The sequence below is a fragment of the Cebus imitator genome, unplaced genomic scaffold (assembly GCF_001604975.1).
Source record: "Cebus imitator isolate Cc_AM_T3 unplaced genomic scaffold, Cebus_imitator-1.0 Scaffold24, whole genome shotgun sequence".
In the NCBI taxonomy this organism is placed as follows: Eukaryota; Metazoa; Chordata; class Mammalia; order Primates; family Cebidae; genus Cebus; species Cebus imitator.
In genome coordinates, this window is record NW_016107339.1 from 14228697 (window position 1) to 14249805 (window position 21109).

General features: G+C 54.4%; 4 protein-coding genes and 1 long non-coding RNA gene across 15 annotated transcripts in view; 3 read left to right on the forward strand and 2 right to left on the reverse strand.

The window, feature by feature from the left end:
• The window catches only part of NOTCH4 (notch receptor 4), a 32295-nt gene extending 23820 nt beyond the window's left edge, over positions 1-8475 (forward strand). For 3 of the 9 annotated variants that reach the window (XM_017522750.2, XM_017522751.2, XM_017522755.2), the window contains 9 exons: positions 75-213; positions 717-1012; positions 1233-1380; positions 1883-1980; positions 2160-2862; positions 6708-6766; positions 6980-7082; positions 7322-7521; positions 7732-8475. In XM_017522750.2, coding sequence (XP_017378239.1) covers positions 75-213; positions 717-1012; positions 1233-1380; positions 1883-1980; positions 2160-2862; positions 6708-6766; positions 6980-7082; positions 7322-7521; positions 7732-7869 — 1884 coding nt within the window. In that variant the 3' untranslated portion in view covers positions 7870-8475. Of the gene's footprint in view, positions 1-74; positions 214-716; positions 1013-1232; positions 1381-1400; positions 1981-2159; positions 3462-6317; positions 6349-6707; positions 6767-6979; positions 7089-7321; positions 7522-7731 lie in introns of those variants that run through there. The other 6 variants (XM_037736296.1, XM_017522753.2, XM_017522759.2 and 3 more) reach the window with 6 other exon arrangements.
• LOC108300099 overlaps positions 1-10348 on the reverse strand; it is a 119793-nt gene extending 109445 nt beyond the window's left edge. The window contains exon 1 of the long non-coding RNA XR_001823251.2: positions 10218-10348. This is a non-coding gene — a long non-coding RNA (uncharacterized LOC108300099). The remainder of the gene's footprint in view (positions 1-10217) is intronic.
• On the forward strand, positions 9045-14477 carry PBX2 (PBX homeobox 2). Its single transcript, XM_017522760.2, has 9 exons — positions 9045-9550; positions 10439-10512; positions 10726-10973; positions 11073-11263; positions 11446-11581; positions 11827-11980; positions 12344-12432; positions 12555-12641; positions 12773-14477. Exons 1-9 carry the CDS (start codon positions 9330-9332, stop codon positions 12863-12865), a joined length of 1293 nt encoding a protein of 430 aa, XP_017378249.1. The 5' UTR covers positions 9045-9329; the 3' UTR covers positions 12866-14477.
• A 29-nt stretch (positions 14478-14506) lies between these two features.
• Positions 14507-18239, forward strand: AGER (advanced glycosylation end-product specific receptor). Of its 2 annotated transcripts, none has more exons than XM_017522763.2 (11): positions 14507-15071; positions 15256-15362; positions 15493-15685; positions 15852-15916; positions 16039-16126; positions 16217-16399; positions 16542-16672; positions 16852-16993; positions 17578-17604; positions 17733-17859; positions 17946-18239. In XM_017522763.2, exons 1-11 carry the CDS (start codon positions 15020-15022, stop codon positions 18034-18036), a joined length of 1206 nt encoding a protein of 401 aa, XP_017378252.1. In that variant the 5' UTR covers positions 14507-15019; the 3' UTR covers positions 18037-18239. The 2 variants fall into 2 exon arrangements, with proteins under 2 accessions (XP_017378252.1, XP_017378251.1); XM_017522762.2 differs by having other exon boundaries at positions 17971-18239.
• A 201-nt stretch (positions 18240-18440) lies between these two features.
• On the reverse strand, positions 18441-20857 carry RNF5 (ring finger protein 5). 2 transcript variants are annotated; one of them, XM_017522774.2, is made up of 6 exons: positions 20610-20857; positions 19663-19681; positions 19459-19571; positions 19291-19345; positions 19096-19213; positions 18441-18993 (listed from the first exon to the last, which is right to left on the reverse strand). In XM_017522774.2, the coding sequence occupies exons 1-6, from the start codon at positions 20747-20749 to the stop codon at positions 18896-18898; spliced, it is 543 nt and encodes a 180-aa protein (XP_017378263.1). In that variant the 5' UTR covers positions 20750-20857; the 3' UTR covers positions 18441-18895. The 2 variants fall into 2 exon arrangements, with proteins under 2 accessions (XP_017378263.1, XP_017378264.1); XM_017522775.2 differs by lacking the exon at positions 19663-19681 and having other exon boundaries at positions 20610-20699.
• Positions 20858-21109: the final 252 nt, after the last annotated feature.

The following is a 21109-nucleotide window of genomic DNA, read 5'->3' on the forward strand; positions in this document are numbered from 1 at the left end:
CAAGAATGGTCTGGAGGTGATGGAAGGGATGAAAGGGCAAATTAACCTTCACTGATCCTTGCTCTTACCCCAAGGCTGAAGAAACAGGCCCACCCTCCAAGTGCCAGCTCTGGCCTCTGAGTGGTGGCTGTGGGGAACTCCCTCAGGCAGCCATGCTAACTCCTCCCCAGGAATCCGAGATGGAAGCCCCTGACCTGGACACCCGTGGACCTGGTATGTGAGTCAACCTAGACCAAGACAAAAAAAAAAAAAAGGGTCTTCGACTCAGAGTCCATCAATATCAGAACTAGAGGAACTAATTTTAGACTGAGTGCTTTAGAACAGTGATTCTCAAAGTGTGGTCCTCAGACAGCAGAATCAGCATCACCTGGGAATTTGTTAGAAATGCAAATTCTTGGGGTCCACTATAGAGCTACTGACTCAGGAATTCAAGATGTTAGGCAATCTGTTTCAATAAGCCCTTCCGGTGAATCTGATCCAGACTCGTTTAAGAAAACCACTGCCCTGGAATGTCAGATAATTAAGCTACAGTTTCCTTTTACAGAGGAGGAAAACTGAAGTCAGAGTAAAGTAGAAAAGTCACTTGATTTAAAGCCTCACAAAGAGCCAGAACTTAGCTTCCCGGCACCTCAGGTTTTGATTCTCTCTGAGCTTCCATGTCCCCTCCTCCTTGTTGGGACCTTTAGATTGACCCATTACTCATGTCTTGCCCACAGATGGGGTGACACCCCTGATGTCAGCAGTTTGCTGTGGCGAAGTAGAGTCCAGGACCTTTCAAGGGGCATGGTTGGGATGTCCTGAGCCCTGGGAACCTCTGCTGGATGGAGGGGCCTGTCCCCAGGCTCACACAGTGGGCACTGGGGAGACCCCCCTGCACCTGGCTGCCCGATTCTCCCGGCCAACCGCTGCCCGCCGCCTCCTTGAGGCTGGAGCCAATCCCAACCAGCCAGACCGGGCAGGGCGCACACCCCTTCATGCTGCTGTGGCTGCTGATGCTCGGGAGGTCTGCCAGGTTAGCACACACTAAGGTTGCTACAGGGAATGGGACGAGCCTACAAGTCAAGCTGGGCAGAAGCATCCCCTAGGGTTTGACAAAGAGGAAATTGGTGTGATTGGGAACCTAAAAGTGAAACAGCGGAGGACGGCTGAATATGGATTGCGAATGGAGTTGAAAGGAACTTGAGTTGGCAGTCCAGGGCACCCCAGGGGTCACTGGCCCTCTGTCTCCCCAGCTTCTGCTCCGTAGCAGACAAACTGCAGTGGACGCTCGCACAGAGGACGGGACCACACCCTTGATGCTGGCTGCCAGACTGGCGGTGGAAGACCTAGTTGAAGAACTCATTGCAGCCCAAGCAGACGTGGGGGCCAGAGATAAATGGGGTATGTAGAGGAAGGGGTGATTTGTGCTATAAAGAAGTTGAGCAGATAGGGTGTGAGATGGCGTGCAAAATATAGGTGCAGCGGAGGGGCATTCCCTCTCATCCTGCTGTTATGGTGGTCAGTCTGCGAAGCGGTGTTAGTACCGGCCGCCAGGGTTTCCCCCCCATCTCCCACTCTCGACAACACACTCGCCCTCTGCTCCAGCTTACTAGGGAACTGGCATGGGAGTGAGTGTCTGTGGGAAGGGGGCGGAATCTCGTGGGGGCAGTTGGTCTCCCGGTCTCACCAACCCCAGAACAATGCCCCATTGTCCCGCCCGCGCGCTGGTGACGTCACTAAGGCACCACTTCCTGCAGGCCGACGGTCCCCAGGGCAACGCTTCCCCACTTTGAGGGACCAGCCGGCCCAAATAGCCCTTCCCCCAAGGCCAGAACCCGTGGGAAACCGGAACCGTGGCGTCTGGCCCCCAACCGCGGTAACATCCTCCCATGTTGTCCCCTAGGGAAAACCGCACTGCACTGGGCTGCTGCCGTGAACAACGCCCGAGCCGCCCGCTCGCTTCTCCAGGCCGGAGCCGATAAAGACGCCCAGGACAGCAGGGTTAGATGGGACAGCGGGCTTCCCACAAAACGGTCGGGAGCAGGAGAGATGCAAAGTGCAGTAACCACACAAAGCCTGAAGGGAAAGGTGCCAGTGGTCCCGTAGGTGAAGGCAGAAAGGCCCAGTCCTGTGGGCCCGGCCTTTCCTGATCTCGCCCCTGGCTCTTTCCTCCTGTGCAGGAGCAGACGCCGCTGTTTCTGGCGGCACGCGAAGGAGCAGTGGAAGTAGCCCAGCTCCTGCTAGGGCTGGGGGCAGCCCGAGAGCTGAGAGACCAGGCTGGATTAACGCCCGCGGACGTCGCTCGCCAACGTAACCACTGGGATCTGCTGACGTTGCTGGAAGGGGCGGGGCCACTAGAGGCGCGTCACAAAGCCACGCCGGCCCGCGAGGCCGGGCCCTCCCCGCGCGCACGAACGGCGTCAGGAAGCGTGCCCCCGCATGGGGGCGGGGCTCTGCCGCGCTGCCGGACGCTGTCTGCGGGAGCGGGCCAGCGTCGGGGAGGAGCTTGTCTGCAGGCTCGGACTTGGTCCGTGGACTTGGCTGCGCGGGGAGGCGGGGCCTATTCTCATTGCCGGAGCCTCTCAGGAGGAGGAGCAGGAGGAGGCCCGCCCCCTCGCGGCCGTAGGTTTTCTGCAGGCATGCGCGGGCCTCGGCCCAACCCAGCGATAATGCGAGGAAGATTCGGAGTGGCTGCCGGGCGCGGAGGCAGGGTCTCAGCGGATGACTGGCCCTGTGATTGGGTGGCCCTGAGACCTTGCGGTTCCGCCTCCAACATTCCGATCCCGCCTCCTTGCCTCACTCCGTCCCCGGAGCGGGGATCCCCTCAAGTTGACTGCGGTCCCCCAGCCCACCAGGAAATGCCCATAAACCCAGGAGGAGAGGGTAAAAAATAGAAGGGTACATCGTAGGGAAGAATTCCAAAAATGGTTACCCATTAAAAGGCAGGCTGGAAGGCCCTCCTGGTTTTAAGATGAAGCCCCAAAAAATGAAGGGTTGTGAGTTTAGTTTCTCTCCTAAAACGAATTTATGCCCCCACCAGAGCAGGCATCTTCCACGTGGAGAAGCTGCAGCTCTGGAAAGAGGCTTTAATATGCTAGGATGAGGCAGGCCCAGTCCTCCTCCAGAAAATGGGAGAGGCCACAGGAGGGCAGAATGGAGGGGAAATACCCCTAAACTGGAACCAAAAACTGGAGGCAGATAAGATGTAAGATGTTCTTTCCTACATATGGTTCCAAAGGGAGCCTCTATCATCCATTGTCCCCACTGCCCACAAATGGCTTATATTTATTGGGCACCTACTATGTGCCAGGCACTGTAGATGCTGAAAAGTGGCCAAGGGCCAGCCCAGCTTATGACTCCTTGCATTCCCTCCCCTCACAACAAAGAAACTCCACTGCAGGGATGAAGCGCTTCTAGCCACTGCAATCGCTATTTAAGAACCCTAAATCTGTCACCTGTAATAAAGCCAGTTTGAAGTGTTACCTTTTTTGGAGGAGTTGGGGAGAATGGGAAAAAAGATGGGAGTGACTACATAGTGTCAGCATTTTGTGCGTCAGGCTCAACATTTGGATTGGATGAAGGCTGTAAATATAGTTTAAAAGCAAGAATATTTAGGGGCCCTATGAAAATTTAAGGTATTACCTGAAAGCAAGAGTCTAGTAGCTAAGGGAGAACCTACACACATGCTAGGCCGGGGGTCCCCAACCCCTGAGCTGCAGACTGGTACTGGTCCATGGCCTCTTGGGAACTGGGCCACACAGCAGGTGAGCGAGCATTACCCCCTGAGTGCCACCTCCTGTCAGATCAGCATAAGCAGCAGATTCTCATAGGAGCTCGAACCCTATTGTGAACTGCACATAGAGGGATCAACCTTTCTCACTTCTTATGAGAATCTAATGCGTAATGATCTGAGGTGGAACAGTTCCATCTGAAACCAGTCCCCCATCCCCACAGACCATGGAATAATTGTCTACCACAAAACTCTTCCCTGGTTCCAAAAAAGTAGCAGACTGCTACACTAGATGATGAACACACTTTCTCCCTCATCCTAGGGCTTTTATTTATGGCCACTTAGGGAGATTCCTAAGGCCTCAAGAGTGTGTCTTAAAAAATCTTTGTCGGCCTGGTGTGGTGGCTCACACCTGTAATCCCAGCACTTTGGGAGGCTGAGGCGGGCGGATCATGAGGTCAGGAGATCGAGACCATCCTGGCCAACATGGTGAAACCCATCTCTACTAAAAATACAAAAATATTAGCTGGGTGTGGTGGCACACGCCTGTAGTCCCAGCTACTTGGGAGGCTGAGGCAAGAGAACTGCTTGAACCCAGGAGATGGAGATTGCAGTGAGCCAAGATCACACTGCTGCACTACAGGATGGGTCACCGTGCAAGATTGAGTCTCAAAGAAAAAAGAAACTTTGTCCACCTTGCAGGAATATGTTGCTAGGTTTGAAACATGGAGTCAAGAGGCATTTTGAAACTAAATAATATCTACAATTTATTGAGTATTCACTATGCATCGGCCAGGCACAGTGGCTCATGCCTGTAGTCCCAGCACTTTGGGAAGTCAAGGCGAGCAGATCACGAGGTCAGGAGTTCAAGACCAGCCTGGCCAACATGGTGAAACCGAGTCTCTACTAAAAATACAAAAATTAGCTGGGCATGGTGATGCACGCCTGTAATCCCAGCTACTCGGGAGGCTGAGGCAGGAGAATTGCTTGAACCAGAGCCCAGAAAGCGGAGGCTGAGGTGAGCCAAGATCGCACCACTGCACTCCAGACTGGGCTACAGAGCGAGACTCCGTCTCAAAAACACAAAACCAAAAACGCTATGCATCAACTCTTCTATGAAGTAGGTGCTATTAAAACCCTATTTCACTCTTGCAGAAATTGAGGTACAGAGATCTGCCTAAGATTGCAAGGGAGTAAGTGGCAGGATCTCTCTTTTTTTTTTTTTTTAAAGATGGGGGTTTCACCATGATGGCCAGGTTGGTTTTGAACTCCTGACCTCAGGTGATCCACCCACCTAGGCCTCCCAAAGTGCTAGGATTACAGGCGTGAGCCACCACACCCAGCCACTATCTCTTCCTCACAGTGCATGTTGGGTAGTTGGGATTACATGCTTCTCCCACACATCCTCGGTGATGTTTTCTATTTTTTTTTTTTTTAAAGATGGGGGTTTCACCATTATGGCCAGGTTGGTTTTGAACTCCTGACCTCAGGTGATCCACCCACCTAGGCCTCCCAAAGTGCTAGGATTACAGGCGTGAGCCACCACACCCAGCCACTATCTCTTCATCACAGTTCATGTTCTAAATCAGTCAGCTATAAACTTCCTAACATGACAGGTTTCCATTTAGAGATACCAAATGGTTGTCTGTCCTGCACCCTCCTTGATGCCAACCAGTCTGATTAGCATTGATCAATGACCAAGCCAGAGAGGTGGTCCTCTCCCTTTTCCATTTCATTTCTTTCTTTTTCTGAAACAGGGTCTTGTCTGTTGCCCAGGCTATAGTGCAGTGACACAAACAGCTTACTGCAGCCACAACTTCCTAGGCTCTAGCAATCTTCCCACCTCAGCCTCTGGTTTTTCCATATCTATAGCTCTTATCTGTGACCAAAATAAAGCCTTCCCCTGCCCCTTGTCTGCACTAAACTCCTAAGTTTCCAAAATGAACCCTGCCCTGTACTCTCACATTTGGTGCACATCTTGTCTCCTGAAGAGACTGTATTTTTTTTTTTTTTTTTTTTGAGATGGAGTCTCCCTCTGTCACACAGGCTAGGGTGCAGTGGCGCGATCTCGCCACTGTAACCTCTGCCTCCCAGGTTCAAGCAATTCTCCTGCCTCAACCTCCCGAGTAGCTGGGATTACAGGCACAGGCTGCCATGCCCAGCTAATTTTTTTATTTTAGTACAAACAGGGTTTCACTGTGTTGCCCAAGCTGGTCTCAAACTCCCGAGCTTGGGCAATCCGCCCGCCCGCCCGCCCGTCTCAGCCTCCCAAAGTGCTAGGATTATAGGCGTGAGCCACTTCGCCCAGCCGTCTCCTGAATAGACTGCAAACAACTAGAGGTCAGGGATGATTATTCAATACATATATATTGGATACTTACTATGTGCTGGACCCAGTGCTCGGGTTATATGTACATATTTGAGACCTCCACATCCCTGGATCTGAATCCTCTACTTCCCACTGCAACCATGCCCCTCCCAGTCCCAGTAAGTAAGAAAAAAGATCAGGAGGGCCAAATCCGATACCAGGGTCTATCTTAGGAAGGGAAGGGACCTGGTTGGGGGGAGGGGGATTCTGAGGAGTGAAACCACTTCCTGTGTAGCTAGTTCCTGTGTTGACAGAAAGAGCAGAAGAGGAGGTAGGGTGGAGGGAGCAGAGCCAGGGATTAGGGGGCTACTGAGGATCTGGAGATGAGATGGCCAGGAGTCTTCCCCACCATGAGCCCCCTCCACTCCTGCAGCTGGAAGAGTTTTTCCCAGTCTTTGTGCTCCCCTGGGGCGAAAGAGACTGAACAAGCTGTTTGGGTGGGAAAAGAGAATGGAGGAAGTTGACAGGGATGGGCGGGGCCCGTTGGGGGGCTGACCAGGAACCCAGCTTCCTGCTCAGTACCCAGGCATCCAGCCCCCAGCTCACCCCCACCCCTTCCAGCCCCCACTCCACTCAGGAACTCAAGGTTCCAGCCCTCCTCCCAAATCCCAGCCACCCCTCCCCCACCAGTTTCTCCCCTCCAGGGAATGGAGGCTGAGAGACCACAGGAAGAAGAGGATGGTGAACAGGTGAGCTGGGCACAGGGTGGGGAGGGCTAACACTGGGAAAGAAGGGAGGTGAGAGGACCTGGGGCAGAGATGTAGGGGCCTTGAAAGGCTTGGGCAAACTGAGGCAGGAACAGAGACACACAGAAAGGAAACGGGCCACTGGCCTAGCCCCCTGTCCACTCCACCTGCTTCAACCACTACTGCTTGACTAGAATGGACATATTTTGGCATCAGGAACCCCCTCAGGATGAGCAAGGCTGGCCCCCTCCAAATTCCACCACTCGGCCTTGGCGATCTGCTCCTCCATCCCCTCCTCCTCCACGGACCCATAACACAGGTACCCCCACCTACCCAGAGAGAGCCCCGACCCTGGTGCCCACATCCTGACCCCATTACCAAGGTCCACTCCATTGTGGGCCCTCTCCCGACCTCCTCTGGACTCCCTCTGGGATTCCCCATTGCACCCCCTCTCCTCTGATCCAAAGTCTCTAATCATGTCACCCTATCCACACTCCCCCACGGCTCCTGTCTGCCAACCTCTCTGGGTCTCTGAGCCCTCCACCCGCCTCTCCCCAGCCCTGGGACCCCGCTCGGCCTCCCTGCTCTCCCTGCAGACTGAGCTCCTTCTGGACCTGGTAGCTGAAGCCCAGTCCCGCCGCCTAGAGGAGCAGAGGGCCACCTTCCACGCCCCCCAAAACCCCCCAATCCTAGCCTCTGCCCCACCCCGTCCTATTGAGGACAGAGAACAGCTCTACAGCACCATCCTCAGTCACCAGGTAAGGCATCCCCCCAGGAGGCAAACCCAGGCCTCCTGGTCTCTTGGCCCCTGTTGTCTTTTGGGCTCTACTCCTGCTTCTCCCTAGGCACCTGCCACATCACCTTCACGGGAAATTTCCTATATGCCTCCCTATGTCAACCCGGGTTCCCAAGGGTTTCCTCCCCTCAGACCCTCACCAAAACTCTCCCTTCTCCCTCCACTCCTCCAGTGCCAGCGGATGGAAGCCCAGCGGTCAGAGCCTCCCCTCCCCCCAGGGGGGCAGGAGCTCCTGGAGTTGCTGCTGAGAGTTCAGGGTGGGGGTCGAATGGAGGAGCAAAGGTCCCAGCCCCCAACACACACTTGCTGAGACTTGAGTCCCAGCCAGCCCTTCCTCACCCCTGGGCTCAAAGCTGGGCAGACCATTGCATGCCCTCAACTCTTACGTGGCAGGGGTACCACAGGCTGAAAGACCCAGCACAAATCTCAATATTCATCGCCCACATTACCTTCCCTGGGAACTGGACTGGGTGAAAGTCCTCAAACTCTGGGAACAGGCAAGGTGAAATGGTGATTTAACTCCCTCCCCAAGTCCTTGGGGGCTTGAGACAGGAAGGGGGAATCCCAGGCACCCATCTCAAGGAGTGGCTGGGAGTCTTCCCTGACTTGTGGGGACACCACCTATTTGTCAAGCTACTAGGCAGGGTCTGAGGGCTCAGGCCTCCACCTAAGAGGTTATAACCTGAGAGACAGCTTCATCCTCCCCCCTAGTAAGAATGGAAGGTAGATGGGCACCTGAGAGATGAAGCCTATTAAGACTGTTCTCCTAGTCCCACCACCAGCAGCCCCCATCCCTGAGACTGAGGGGTTTACAGGCTGTGAATGGACCTTTAGCCCTGCCCACCCTCCCTCCCCACTGCTGCTCTGAGTCTGTCTGATGTTTTGATTGCGTGAATAAATGTAATTCCCCTCTGGACTGAAGACTGGTGTCTGGGGGGCCCGGGCGGGGTGAAGGGTAGAAAGGTGAGGCCAGAGGCCGCCTCTCTCCCCAGTCTGGCCAGAGGCCAGCTCCCCTCCCTGGCTGGTTAATTACTGGCTCATTAAGCAGCGGCTGGAGACCTCCCTAATTATCTCCCCCAGCCCCCCTCTCCTGGTTTTAATTAAGTAGAACAGGGAGGGGAATCATTAGAACAAGAAATCTGAACTGAGCTGTCTGTGAACCCAGGCATTCCAGCGGCCTGAGTCCACATCACCTAGATCCCTGATTCAGAACCCAGGTGGCAGACCCCACCCCAGCCGCCACCACGCCCCCACTCCTAGGCGGCGAAGTCCAGCCAGGGGGCCTTCCCATGTTTTTCACATGGCCCGTCTCCTCCCCTCGTCCCCTCTTCCCTCTCCCCTCCTCCACTCGGTCTCAGTTCCTCTGTTTCTGTGTCTCTCTCTCTCCGCCCCCAGCTCCTCCCTGTTCCTCCTCTCTTCTCCCCTCCTCTTCCTCCCCGGCTCCCCTCCCCCAGCCTCCCTCCCTCGCTCCCCCCCCTTCTCCCTCCTCCCTCCTCCCTCCCTCTCACACACACCCCCGCTTGGGCCTCCTCTCTCTCTCTCCGGCTCCATTTTCTCCGCCGCCGGGGGCCGGGGTCTCCTGTGGGGGGCCCAGCCGGTACCCCAGGTCTCCCTTCAGTGCCGGGGTGAACCCCCGGGGGAGCCGGGAGCCGGGGGCAGACGGGCGGGGGTTGGGGCGGAGGGAGCAGAGGCCCCAGCGAGTTTGGGGGGGAGTAACCAGGCGGGGGTTGGGACAGAGCAGGGAGGGGGCCTCAAGGCCCCCCCCCAGCTATGGACGAGAGGCTACTGGGGCCACCCCCTCCAGGTGGGGGACGGGGGGGCCTGGGATTGGTGGGTGGGGAGCCTGGGGGCCCTGGCGAGCCTCCCGGTGGCGGAGACCCCGGTGGGGGTAGCGGGGGGGTCCCGGGAGGCCGAGGGAAGCAAGACATCGGGGACATTCTGCAGCAGATAATGACCATCACCGACCAGAGCCTGGACGAGGCCCAGGCCAAGTGAGTGCCCCCACCCCGGGACCCCACACAGACCCAGCAAACCCCGTTCACATGCTCTGAATCTTCTGGGAGCCCCCCAACTCCAGGGCCCTCTTCAGGATCCAACAGCTCTCTTCTCTCTTTACTCCTGGGAGCCCCTAGAAAAGTGATCCCTCTCAAACCTCCCTTCACCCCCAGGCCCTGAAACCTTCACAGAGGGAACCCCAGGTGGCCCCGCTCCCCCTCCTAACCTTTTGCTGACCCCCACACTTCCCTGGAACAGCCCCATCTCCGGAGCCCCCTCTGGCTCCCAGACTAAGAAACTGTTCTTGGGCTATGTTATCTTCTCCCCTAACTCTCCACCCAGCCCCTTCATTCTCTCCAGATGTAAAGACCTCCACACCCCTCTCCAGAGCCCCTGAAGCTCCTCTCTACGGCTCAGCCAGACACTAGGTGCATCAAAGCCCCCCACCTGCTCAGCCCCAGGACCCCTTCACACACAGGATCTCCCCAGTCAGCTCGGCAGCCCCAGCCCCACTCTGCCACCTCAAACTCTGACTCTTCTCAACCCCAGCCTGTCTCTCTACCTCTGAAACCTACCAGGTCACCTTCCTTTCCCCATTTACTCCCACAAATTTCCGCATACCTTTCTAACCATCTCCCAAAGCCCCCAGCCTACCAGTGGTACCTTTAGCCTGCGGCTGCATCTTCCCTGTGCCTCCCTGAAGCCAAGCAGCCTCCCCCGCTCTGGGAGCTGATCTTTTCCCAAGAACTCCCCTCCCCAAAGCCATTCCACCCCCAATCCGCTTCCTCCACAGACTGACCCTCCTCCCTGCTTGTTCTCAGGCCCCCTGCTCTGTTTCTCTGGCTCCTCAACTTTTCTCTTTCCCCACTCCCACTCCTCCCAAGGAAACACGCCCTAAACTGCCACCGAATGAAGCCTGCTCTCTTTAGCGTCCTGTGTGAAATCAAGGAGAAAACCGGTATGTGGGTCCCCCCAATTGCTCAACTCTGGGGACAGAACCCTGTTCACTATAGGGCTAGAGTGTGGCAACTTGGGACCCTGAGGAAAGTGAGGAGTCAGGGGGACTGGGAAGGAGCCAAAGCCTGGGAACTTGGCTCTCCAGGAGGCACCAGGAGGACTAAGCACTGGGTGTGGGGTCCCTGGGTCCCTAAGTCCACTGCCTGCATGCTAGGCCTCAGCATTCGAAGCTCCCAGGAGGAGGAGCCGGTGGACCCACAGCTGATGCGCTTGGACAACATGCTTCTGGCAGAGGGTGTGGCTGGGCCCGAGAAAGGGGGTGGCTCAGCAGCAGCAGCTGCAGCCGCTGCAGCCTCTGGGGGTGGCGTATCCCCTGACAACTCCATCGAACACTCGGACTATCGCAGCAAACTTGCCCAGATCCGTCACATATACCACTCGGAGCTGGAGAAGTATGAGCAGGTGAGGAGAGCAGGCTAGGGTGGGTGGAGGGAAGGGCTCTTGCAGGGGATCCCATGCCCAAGGGGCACCTACTCACCAGCCCACGGGCCACCACTACAGGCATGTAATGAGTTCACGACCCATGTCATGAACCTGCTGAGGGAGCAGAGCCGCACCAGGCCCGTGGCCCCTAAAGAAATGGAACGCATGGTGAGCATCATCCATCGAAAGTTCAGCGCCATCCAGATGCAGCTCAAGCAGAGCACCTGCGAGGCTGTGATGATCCTGCGTTCCCGTTTCCTGGATGCTAGGTGAGTGCAGGGACCCAGGCTGGCCCCCAGCACTGGTCTCCTTCCCATTCCTCTCCAAGACCCTGAGCTGCCATGCTGCACAACATGGTACTCCATGACAATGGTGACTCTGGGGTCATGCCATGCAGCAGCACTGCCAGGACGCCAATGTCCTCCTCACAGCTCTTCTCCCTCCTCTGTAGACGAAAGCGCCGTAACTTCAGCAAACAGGCCACTGAGGTCCTAAATGAGTATTTCTACTCACACCTGAGTAACCCATATCCCAGTGAGGAGGCCAAGGAGGAGCTTGCCAAGAAGTGTGGCATCACTGTCTCTCAGGTATTATGGGGACTTGGGGAGGAGTTTTCAGGCAAAATGCACTCATCTCCGCCAGGTGCAGTGGTGTGTTCCTGTAATCGCAGCTAGTAGGGAGGCTGAAGTGGGAGGATCACTTGAGTTGGAGACCAGCTTGGGCAACAACATAGTGAGACCAGGAAGAAAAAAAAATGCTCTCACTCACATCTTACCCAGTGAAGGACTTCAGAGGCAAAGGTTTCTACCTGACCCTCCTTTCTGCCCCACAGGTCTCCAACTGGTTTGGCAACAAGAGGATTCGATATAAGAAAAACATCGGAAAGTTCCAAGAGGAAGCAAACATCTATGCTGTCAAGACCGCCGTGTCAGTTACTCAGGGGGGCCACAGCCGTACCAGCTCCCCGACACCCCCTTCCTCTGCAGGTGGATCCCACTGTTACCCTGGCTGACTGCTATGCACATTTCCTGTGTTTGTTCCCACTTCCTGTCTAGGCAAGATGATAGCAGAGAGGGGGCCTTTTGGGTGAGAGGGACCAAGCTGAGACAGGCTGGAGATGTCAGGGGGCAGAGGCCACTCCGTGAAGTTGGTTCTGCTTTTCTTCCCACGGGAGGCCAAGGAACAGCCTGCTCTTTCTGTGTGTTGGAATGTTGCTTTGTGGATAACTGGAGTATAGTAGCATGTCCCCATAGGGCTAGTATGAGGGCTTTCTGGTAACTGAGAGTTGTGGGTTATCCCCTTCTACCATCACCGGCTCTGTTACACTCTTCCCTCTTTGTTCTCCCAAGGCTCTGGCGGCTCTTTCAATCTCTCAGGATCTGGAGACATGTTTCTGGGGATGCCTGGGCTCAACGGAGATTCCTATTCTGCTTCCCAGGTCAGACGCCCATCTCCTCTTGAGTAGGACTTTCCCCAATTCCATTTTCCCTACTTTTGGATATAAGACCTCTATCCTCTGAGGCGTCTCTTCACTGTCATACCTTTCTCTGCTCCCTGCAGGTGGAATCACTCCGACACTCGATGGGGCCGGGGGGCTATGGGGATAACCTCGGGGGAGGCCAGATGTACAGCCCTCGGGAAATGAGGGTGAGTGGATCCTGAAGCCCCTCTCTGTCCAGTTCTCGCAGGACAGAGGGGCATTTTCCCTAGTAGTATGCCCACACAGGGTTCCCCAAGGCCTTGTCTGTTTTCTGTACTCTGTCTCTCCCTTCTTCCAGGCAAATGGCAGCTGGCAGGAGGCTGTGACCCCCTCTTCAGTGACATCTGCAACAGAGGGACCAGGGAGTGTTCACTCTGACACCTCCAACTGATCTTGATCATGCCCCTCAGGGTCATAGGGGTGGGGGCTCTCACAAGGCGACTCTTGAAGAGGACGCAGGCATCCAGAGGACAAACCCCAAATACAGAACAAGCACAAGACAGAGGAGGGCCAATGGGGTCATCCCCTCCCTAACTAGACTCTGTGCTGGGGGTGCTAATTACATGGCAGGAAGAATGGGACCCCTAAGGGGAGTGTGGGGTCTGTCTCCCCTTTTTTTCCATCTTTTACCTCTCCCCCTTTCTTTACTACACAGAAACACACACATACCCAGAAACCTATTTCTCAGACCCCTTTTTCTCCTCTCTCTCTCTCTCTTTCCCCACACCTCAGCCACACACATACTCCCACTTGCAACTATTCTGTTTCTCTCTGGGCTCCCCCACTTTCCCTTCCCCACCCCACTTATATACTCTGGAATCCATGGAGACGCCAGCCCTGCCCAACCAGAGATGCCAAAAATGGGGACATGACTTCTGGACAGAGGACATGGGCCACGCCCCCGTGTATCCCCACCCCCACCCCTCCAGACGGCTTACTTACCTCATACGCAGCTCATCTTAAACCAATAGAATCGCTCGGTGGACGAGAGTGTCTGACTCAGATATCTACCTCGGAGGGAGTTTCTGCTACTTTAGGGAATTATTGACTGGGCTTTGGGGTTGAACTTTTTTTTTTAAAAGAAAGAAAAAGAAACCCTGGGATCCATCTGGTTTTTTTTTGTTGTTGTTGCTGTTGTTTTTTGTTGTTGATGGTGGTGGTGGTGGTGGTGGTTCTTAATTTTTAATTTAGTTTGGGGAAGTAGTTTTTTTTTTGTTTTTATAAATATGTTGATTTATTGTCTCTTTTTATATCTTGCTTTCCCATATTAGGGGTGATAGCCAAAGGGGTCCTGGTAAGAGAAAGGGGGACAAACAGAACTGGTCAAGAGGCCCCCTGGCTCCCGGCCTGTCCATCAGGAAGTAAATTTTACAGGGCACCAAGCTTTGCCCCCTAAAATCACTTAGGTGTTTTTTGCTCACACAGGCAGGTTTCTGCCACATTTGGTGTGGAGGCACTGAAGGACTTGCCTAGTGGCCTCCCATCCCGCTTCTTCCCACAACCCTTGGGCGGGGCTGGACTCAATAATTTTGAGGAAATTGAAGATGCAGTCTTCCCCTGTGAGTGACATGTCTTTAATTTTTAAAAAAACGACTATTTGAAGATTGGAAGGGGAACAATGGAAAGGGAGTTATTGCCAAATATGTTAAATATGGTTTGGGTGCTTGTGTATGTATCTTCCTCAATTTCCCCAGAAATGAGGTATCTTTTTGTCACACCAAAATCAAGGGGTAGGGAGAGGGAGGAGGTTGCAGAAAGCCAGGTGTGGGGGAAAGTAAAATCAACACTGTCTCATCCTCAGCCCTGAACCCTACCATCTGATCCCCTCAGACATTCTCAGGATTTTACAAGACTGTCAAGAGTGAGGCACCCCTCCTATTAAAGATCCGGGCAGGACTGGGGACAGGTTGGAAGTGTGATGGGTGGGGGGTGGGAGGCATGGGCCGGGGGCAGTTCTCTCCTCACTTGTAAACTTGTGTAGTTTCACAGAAAAAAAACAAAATGCAGTTTTAAATAAAGAAATTTCTTTTTTCCCTGGGTTTAGTTGAGAATTTTTTTCAAAAAAATGAGAAACCCCAGAAAAAAAATGACTTTCTTTCATAAAGCTCCAAACAGGTTTCTCCCCATCCCCCAGCCTTGCCTTCACTATGCAGGCCCCATTGCACCCTTGCAAACAACAGCCAGGCCTGAACCCTATTGATGCAACCTTGCCCAGTCAAGATGGGGCTTCAGTGCGTCACCAGGAGGCCCTGAGGGACTGATGGAATAAATATGATGGGGGGCTCTGAGGGAAAGAGAGCCTAGAGGGTACACTTCCCAACCCCCAGGAAAGTGGCTGTGCCCAGAGGCTGGCAGTGCCCAGGGGTGGGGTGATAATTATTTCTGGAGTACCTGAAGGACTCTTGTCCCCAAAGGCATGAATTCCTAGCATTCCCTGTGACAAGACTGAAAGATGGGGGCTGGAGAGAGGGTGTAGGCCCCACCTAGGGCGGTGGCCACAGCAGGCAGAAGGGCAGACAGAGCCAGGAGCCTGGAAAGAAGCAGGATGGCAGCAGGAGCAGCAGTTGGAGCCTGGGTGCTGGTCCTCAGTCTGTGGGGTGAGCCACTCCCCCCATCCCACTGACCCTCCCTGCAGAAAGCACTTTAACTCCATGCCCCAATTGCCCTAGAACTTTTCCCAGAACCTGAGGAACTGCTTTTCAAGGTCCCTCACCCACCTTGTCCAAAGTTCATTAGCCCTCATCTCCCTTCCTGCCCCTCTACCACGGTGCTGTCTCCCAGGAGCAGTAGTAGGTGCTCAAAACGTCACAGCCCGGATCGGTGAGCCACTGGTGCTGAAGTGTAAGGGGGCCCCCAAGAAACCACCCCAGCAGCTGGAATGGAAACTGGTAAGCAGGGCTCCTGCTGCAGCCTCCCAACTTCCAGGGAAACCAGCAATGATTTGCATCCCCGTCGCCCTGCCTCACAGTCCTTTCCTGAAGGCCTTGCACTGTTTAGGCCCCTCTTCTCTGCTTCCAGAACACAGGCCGGACAGAAGCTTGGAAGGTCCTGTCTCCCCAGGGAGGCCCCTGGGATAGTGTGGCTCGTGTCCTTCCCAATGGCTCCCTCTTCCTTCCAGCTGTTGGGATTCGGGATGAGGGGATTTTCCGGTGCCGGGCAATGAACAGGAATGGAAAGGAGACCAAGTCCAACTACCGAGTCCGTGTCTACCGTAAGGATTCCAGGGCCTTCTCCAAGGCCCCCATCTTATCTAAGAAAAAGCCTTCAACCCCAGCCTTGGCCCACAAGGGCCTCTGACTTCCGCTGGCCCCATTCCCACACACACAGTTTGAGAACCTTTACAGTTACAGCCTCTGATTGGATTTTTTCTCCTTCAGAGATTCCTGGGAAGCCAGAAATTATAGATCCTGCCTCTGAACTTACGGCTGGTGTTCCCAATAAGGTAGCGGAAGAAAGCGGAAGAAGTAGAAACCGGTCCTGTGAACAGGAGGGGAGTGGGTGTGGGTGTGGGCGTGTGGCATCTCTCATTTTCAAAGGACTCTGAGGTCACCACTCTTTCCCCAGGTGGGGACATGTGTGTCAGAGGGAAGCTACCCTGCAGGGACTCTTAGCTGGCACTTGGATGGGAAATCCCTGGTGCCTAATGAGAAGGGTGAGTCCTAAGGTGCCCCTCAAGCTGCTTCCTCCCTGATCTCGCTCCCATACCCACCCTGGGATAAGTCGTCTTATCTTCCCACCATAGGAGTATCTGTGAAGGAACAGACCAGGAAACACCCTGAGACAGGGCTCTTCACACTGCAGTCAGAGCTAATGGTGACCCCAGCCCGGGGAGGAGCTGCCCATCTCACCTTCTCCTGTAGCTTCAGCCCAGGCCTTCCCCGACGCCGGGCCTTGCACACAGCCCCCATCCAGCCTCGTGTCTGGGGTGAGCAGAGGTGGGGAGGGCTCCAAGCTCACATGAGCACATTCTGGAAGTCTGGCCCTCAGGGAAAGAGGGAGTCAAGCCCATGGTCACCAGGATCACTCACAGGTATAACTCTCCACCTCATAACCCTTCTAACTCCCAGAGCCTGTGCCTCCAGAGGAGATCCAATTGGTGGTGGAGCCAGAAGGTGGTGCGGTAGCTCCTGGCAGGACCGTAACCCTGACCTGTGATGTCCCTGCCCAGACCTATCCTCAAATCCAATGGATGAAGGACGTGAGTGACCTGGAGAGAGGGGCTGGGAGGTAGGGTGAACCACAGCTAGCAACAGGGAGGGAAGAGGGCTAACAAGGGAAAGGCAGGCTAGGAGCTGAGGAGGATGAGAGGGTATCTGAAGACGTGGAGACAAAAAGACAAGAGTTTTGAAATAGTCTCCTCTCCCATTCCCCCACCAGGGTGTGCCCTTGTCCCTTCCCTCCAGCCCTGTGCTGATCCTCCCCGAGATGGGGCCTCAGGACCAGGGAACCTACAGCTGTGTGGCCACACATCCCAGCCACGGGTCCCAGGAAAGCCGTGCTGTCAGCATCAGCATCATCGGTCAGAACTCTCCCCAAGCTCTAGGGACCCTGGGGCTAGGGTGAGGGACAGCACAGGCTCTAATTTCCTGCCCCATTCTGGCCTTATCCCCAAGAGCCACCCCACTTCTCCCTCCGTGTACCCACACTCAGGCCTCCCCTGCCCCACCCAAATTCTTCCAAGAGAGCAGCCAAGCCTCTCCTTCTTTCCTCTGAACTAAAGAAAGGGAAAGACTTGGCCAGGTGTAGTGGCTCACACCTGTAATCCTAGCATTTCGGGAGGTGAAGTGGGCAGATCACCTGAGGTCAGGAGTTCAAGACCAGCCTGGCCAACATGATGAAACCTCATCTCTACCAAAACTACAAAAATTAGCTGGGCATATTGGTGGACACCTGTAATCCCAGCTACTCGGGAGGCTGAGGCAAAAGAACCGCTTAAACCTAGGAGGCAGAGTTTGCAGTGACTTAAAATTGTGCCACTGCACTCCAACCTGGGCGACAAGAGTGAACCTCCGTCTCAAAAATAAACAAAAAATGAAAGAGAGACTCAACTGGGGCTCCCACTAAATAAACCTCTCTCTAACTGGATCTAACTTTGTCTTCCAGAACCAGGCGAGGAGGGGCCAACTGCAGGTGAGGGGTTCGATCAAGTCAAGGAAGCAGAAGATAGCCCCCAACACATGTGACTGAGGGGATGGTCAATAAGAAAGGAATGGTGAGTGGTGAGGGCTGTGTTCTCAATTTTCCCCGTCTCTCTACAGGCTCTGTGGGAGGATCAGGGCTGGGAACTCTAGCCCTGGTCCTGGGGATCCTGGGAGGCCTGGTGACAGCCGCCCTGCTCATTGGGGTCATCTTGTGGCAAAGGCGGAGACACCGAGGAGAAGAGAGGTGAGTGGAGAAAGCTAGACCCTTCAGACCTAGGGCTTCCAGGCAGCAAGCGAAGGGGGGCTGGAGGGTGGAATGACAATGTGCAGCACTCCCCCCAATCTTCCTCCTCAGGAAGGCCGCAGAAAACCAGGAAGAAGAGGAGGAGCATGCAGAGCTAAATCAGTCGGAGGAACCTGAAGCAGGCGAGAGTGGTACTGGAGGGCCTTGAGGGGCCCACTGACAGATCCCATCCATCAGCTCCCTTTTCTTTTTCCCTGGAATCGTTCTGGCCCCAGACCAAGTCTCCTGTATTATCTCTCCTGTATAACCCCACCTTGCCAAACTTTCTTCTACAACCAGAGCCCCCCACAATGATGAATAAACACCTGACACATCTTGCCCTTGTGTGTCTGTGTCTGTGTGAGAGACAACCTCACCCCTACACCCTTGAGGGCCCTGAAGGAAAGGGACTCATCCCCACATTTCCCCATACTACACCAAACATCTACTCAAACTGGGGAGGAGATGCTTCTGTTGAGGGAGTGAAGGAGAAAGGGAGGGAGGGAGGGAGGGAGGGCGAACTTGGGAAGAGATCCCATCAATACATTTCACCTTTTTTATTGAATTTGTATTAAAGGAGGTAGTGAGGAAGAGGAAGCACTTAAGAGTCAGAATCCATATTAGACTCTGGGGAGTGAAAAATTAAATTAAATCAGTAAGACGGGGAGTGGGGGAGAGTCAAAGGGAGCCTTGCCCACCTTTCAAGATCAAATCAAGAAATCAGGGAAAGCAAAGACTCAGAAAAGGAGAAAGACATTCTCTCAGTCCATCCTCCTCCCCCAGGGCAGACGATTACAATATTACTGAGTGAGCCTCTGAGGAGAAGACTCTCCCATCCTATGTCTAGACGTCCCTAAGCCGTCCTGCAGAATGGCCAGGGCTGGCCTTAGCCAACAGAAATAGAGGGGTCAAGGGGATCCAGGAGTAAGGAAGGGTCAGCAGGGACCCCCAATACTGATTCTCCTCTGGCTGGAGGTGGGCAGGAAGGAGTTATAGCTCAAATACTGAGCAGCCAAAAAAAGAAGAAGATGGCGAGAAACAGGAAGAGGGAATCCTGCCAGCTGGAGGCCGGGTGACCCTGTCCCAGATCCACACCTGTGGGAGAGAGGAAAGCTGTGGAAGCACATGCTCCTAGGCTGGGAGGGGGCCTGAGGGGACTGACAGGGCTCCCTGATGGAAGCTGAGTGTGACTCTTACCTGTACCCCGGCGGAAAGGCTCATGGGTATTGAAGACGGTGGTGAAAAAGCCAAAGGGAAAAGCACCAACACCAAATGAGAAGTGGAAGCCCCCGGTATCACCAAATGGCTGGAATCCCTAGGGAGGTAGAAAAAGTCAGAGGGGAAGCAGGCAAATTTGTCAAGGAAGAGACACAACTGGACAAGAAGACTCACCTCTCTGCTCTCTGGAGCTGGTCTCTGGCCCTGGGGACGGGGTGGAGTTTTTAATCTGAGGAAGAAGAGAGAGGAGATTAACAGGGAATTTTCTCCTCTCCTCTTCCACACCGTTTACCAAGGGCAAAAACCTTCTATCTTCCCTAAGCAACACCTCCAGTCTCTCACCTGGGATCCTGGGGCTTCTGGCTCCCTCGCCCATAAAGCGGGACAACCTTCTCTCTGCTGATCCCAGCTTTACACACTGGACACTCTTGCCGCTCTGGCCGTGTCTCCAGCCACTGGGGAGAAAAAAAGTGGTTTCCAGTACACAAGAGGGTCTTCCAGCTCCTCAGACCTTCCCATGTCCCTCTTCATATCCTGAGTACCCACCTGATGAAGACATGGCCAACTGCATGGGGGAAAAAAAAAAAAAAGGTTAAAATAGCTACAGAAAAGAGACACACAGACCCCAGACTTTGCATAATCCGATCTCACCCCTCTTCCCAGGCATTACCTGCTGTTGCTTTTCAGATTTTCTGCAACCTCTACCATGCCAGCCAACTTGGCCTTCCTGCTAGTCTGATCTTCCAACACCTAAAGCTCTGTCCATCCTCAACAATACTCAACCTCTCTTTTCTCCTCTCCCCAACAAACACACACAAATTTTCGTGCCCTCTCTTTTCTGCCTTTCAAGTTAATTTCTAATTCCCTTCAGCCATCTCTTTCCAGGTCTCCTTTTTTTAACTCCAACCCCATCACTCCAAACCAAACTCCTTTACTAGCACATTCCCCCATTACTCCTTTTCCTCATTTTCAAGCTAAATAATGTCCCTATCTTTACAACCCTTTAACCTCTCAACTCTGCCCCACCACAGGGCCCTTGTCCCCAGGTTTGTCATAACAACCCCCTCCCAGATCTCATCTGAATATGATTCATATTCCCTGGTTCTCCCCAACTCAATTGATACGTGCCTCCCCTAACCTTTGCGTCTCATCTGTTTCCACCTGCACACCTAAGAACCCTCCGTTCTCTGGGGTAAGGTGGCTCGGGTCTCTCACTGTCCCGCCACTCCCCGCTTCACCTCCTCTTCTCAGCACATCACATGCCCCAGGCTCCTGGTTCTTAAGACCTTCCTTTCCACAGATCTCGACGGTACAGACATTATCGTCCCACCCACAACATACCAGCAAAGTCGTATGTCTGTCTCCCGTCGGGCGTCACCTATGGGACCTGCCCTCTGATTATCTGTATGACTGTATGATTCCTCTCTCCTAGGCTCCCCAGTAATAAGTCCACCGCCTTCCACTCCGGCCCCCCCCCCCCGGTCGATTCTCACCAGTACAGGTGGCCACACACACTGACCACAGCTTCCCGGGCAGTCTCCAAACATATATTACATTCGAAGGTCGCGCCCGCCCCGCCCCGCTCGCGATTTGGCCCTTCGGGGCCCCCGTCCTCCTCCTCCGCTGCTGCCATTGCCGGTTTTGTTTCGCCCCACGTACCCTTCAGTCCCCCCAAATACACAAACACACGCCCCAACCAGAAACCACCTCCTGCACACGATCGTTGGGCAGGCTTCAAGGTTCCCTAATGACTATTGGTACGAGCGCCTGCCAGTCACAAAGATTCAAAAGAAACGATTGGCCCAAAGGGTGGGGGCGGGAAAAGGTTAGTGCGGTCCTGCCTTCGCCCAGTGGCTATTGGCTGATTCCGTCGAAGTCAATGTGCAGTGCCAAGGGATTGGTAATAACTCGCTACACTTGTCGCCTGGCCAGGGAGGGCTTTATTCGTCTGAGTAGTTGCCAGTCATAACCAAAGCCAGAAGCAGTTTGCTTG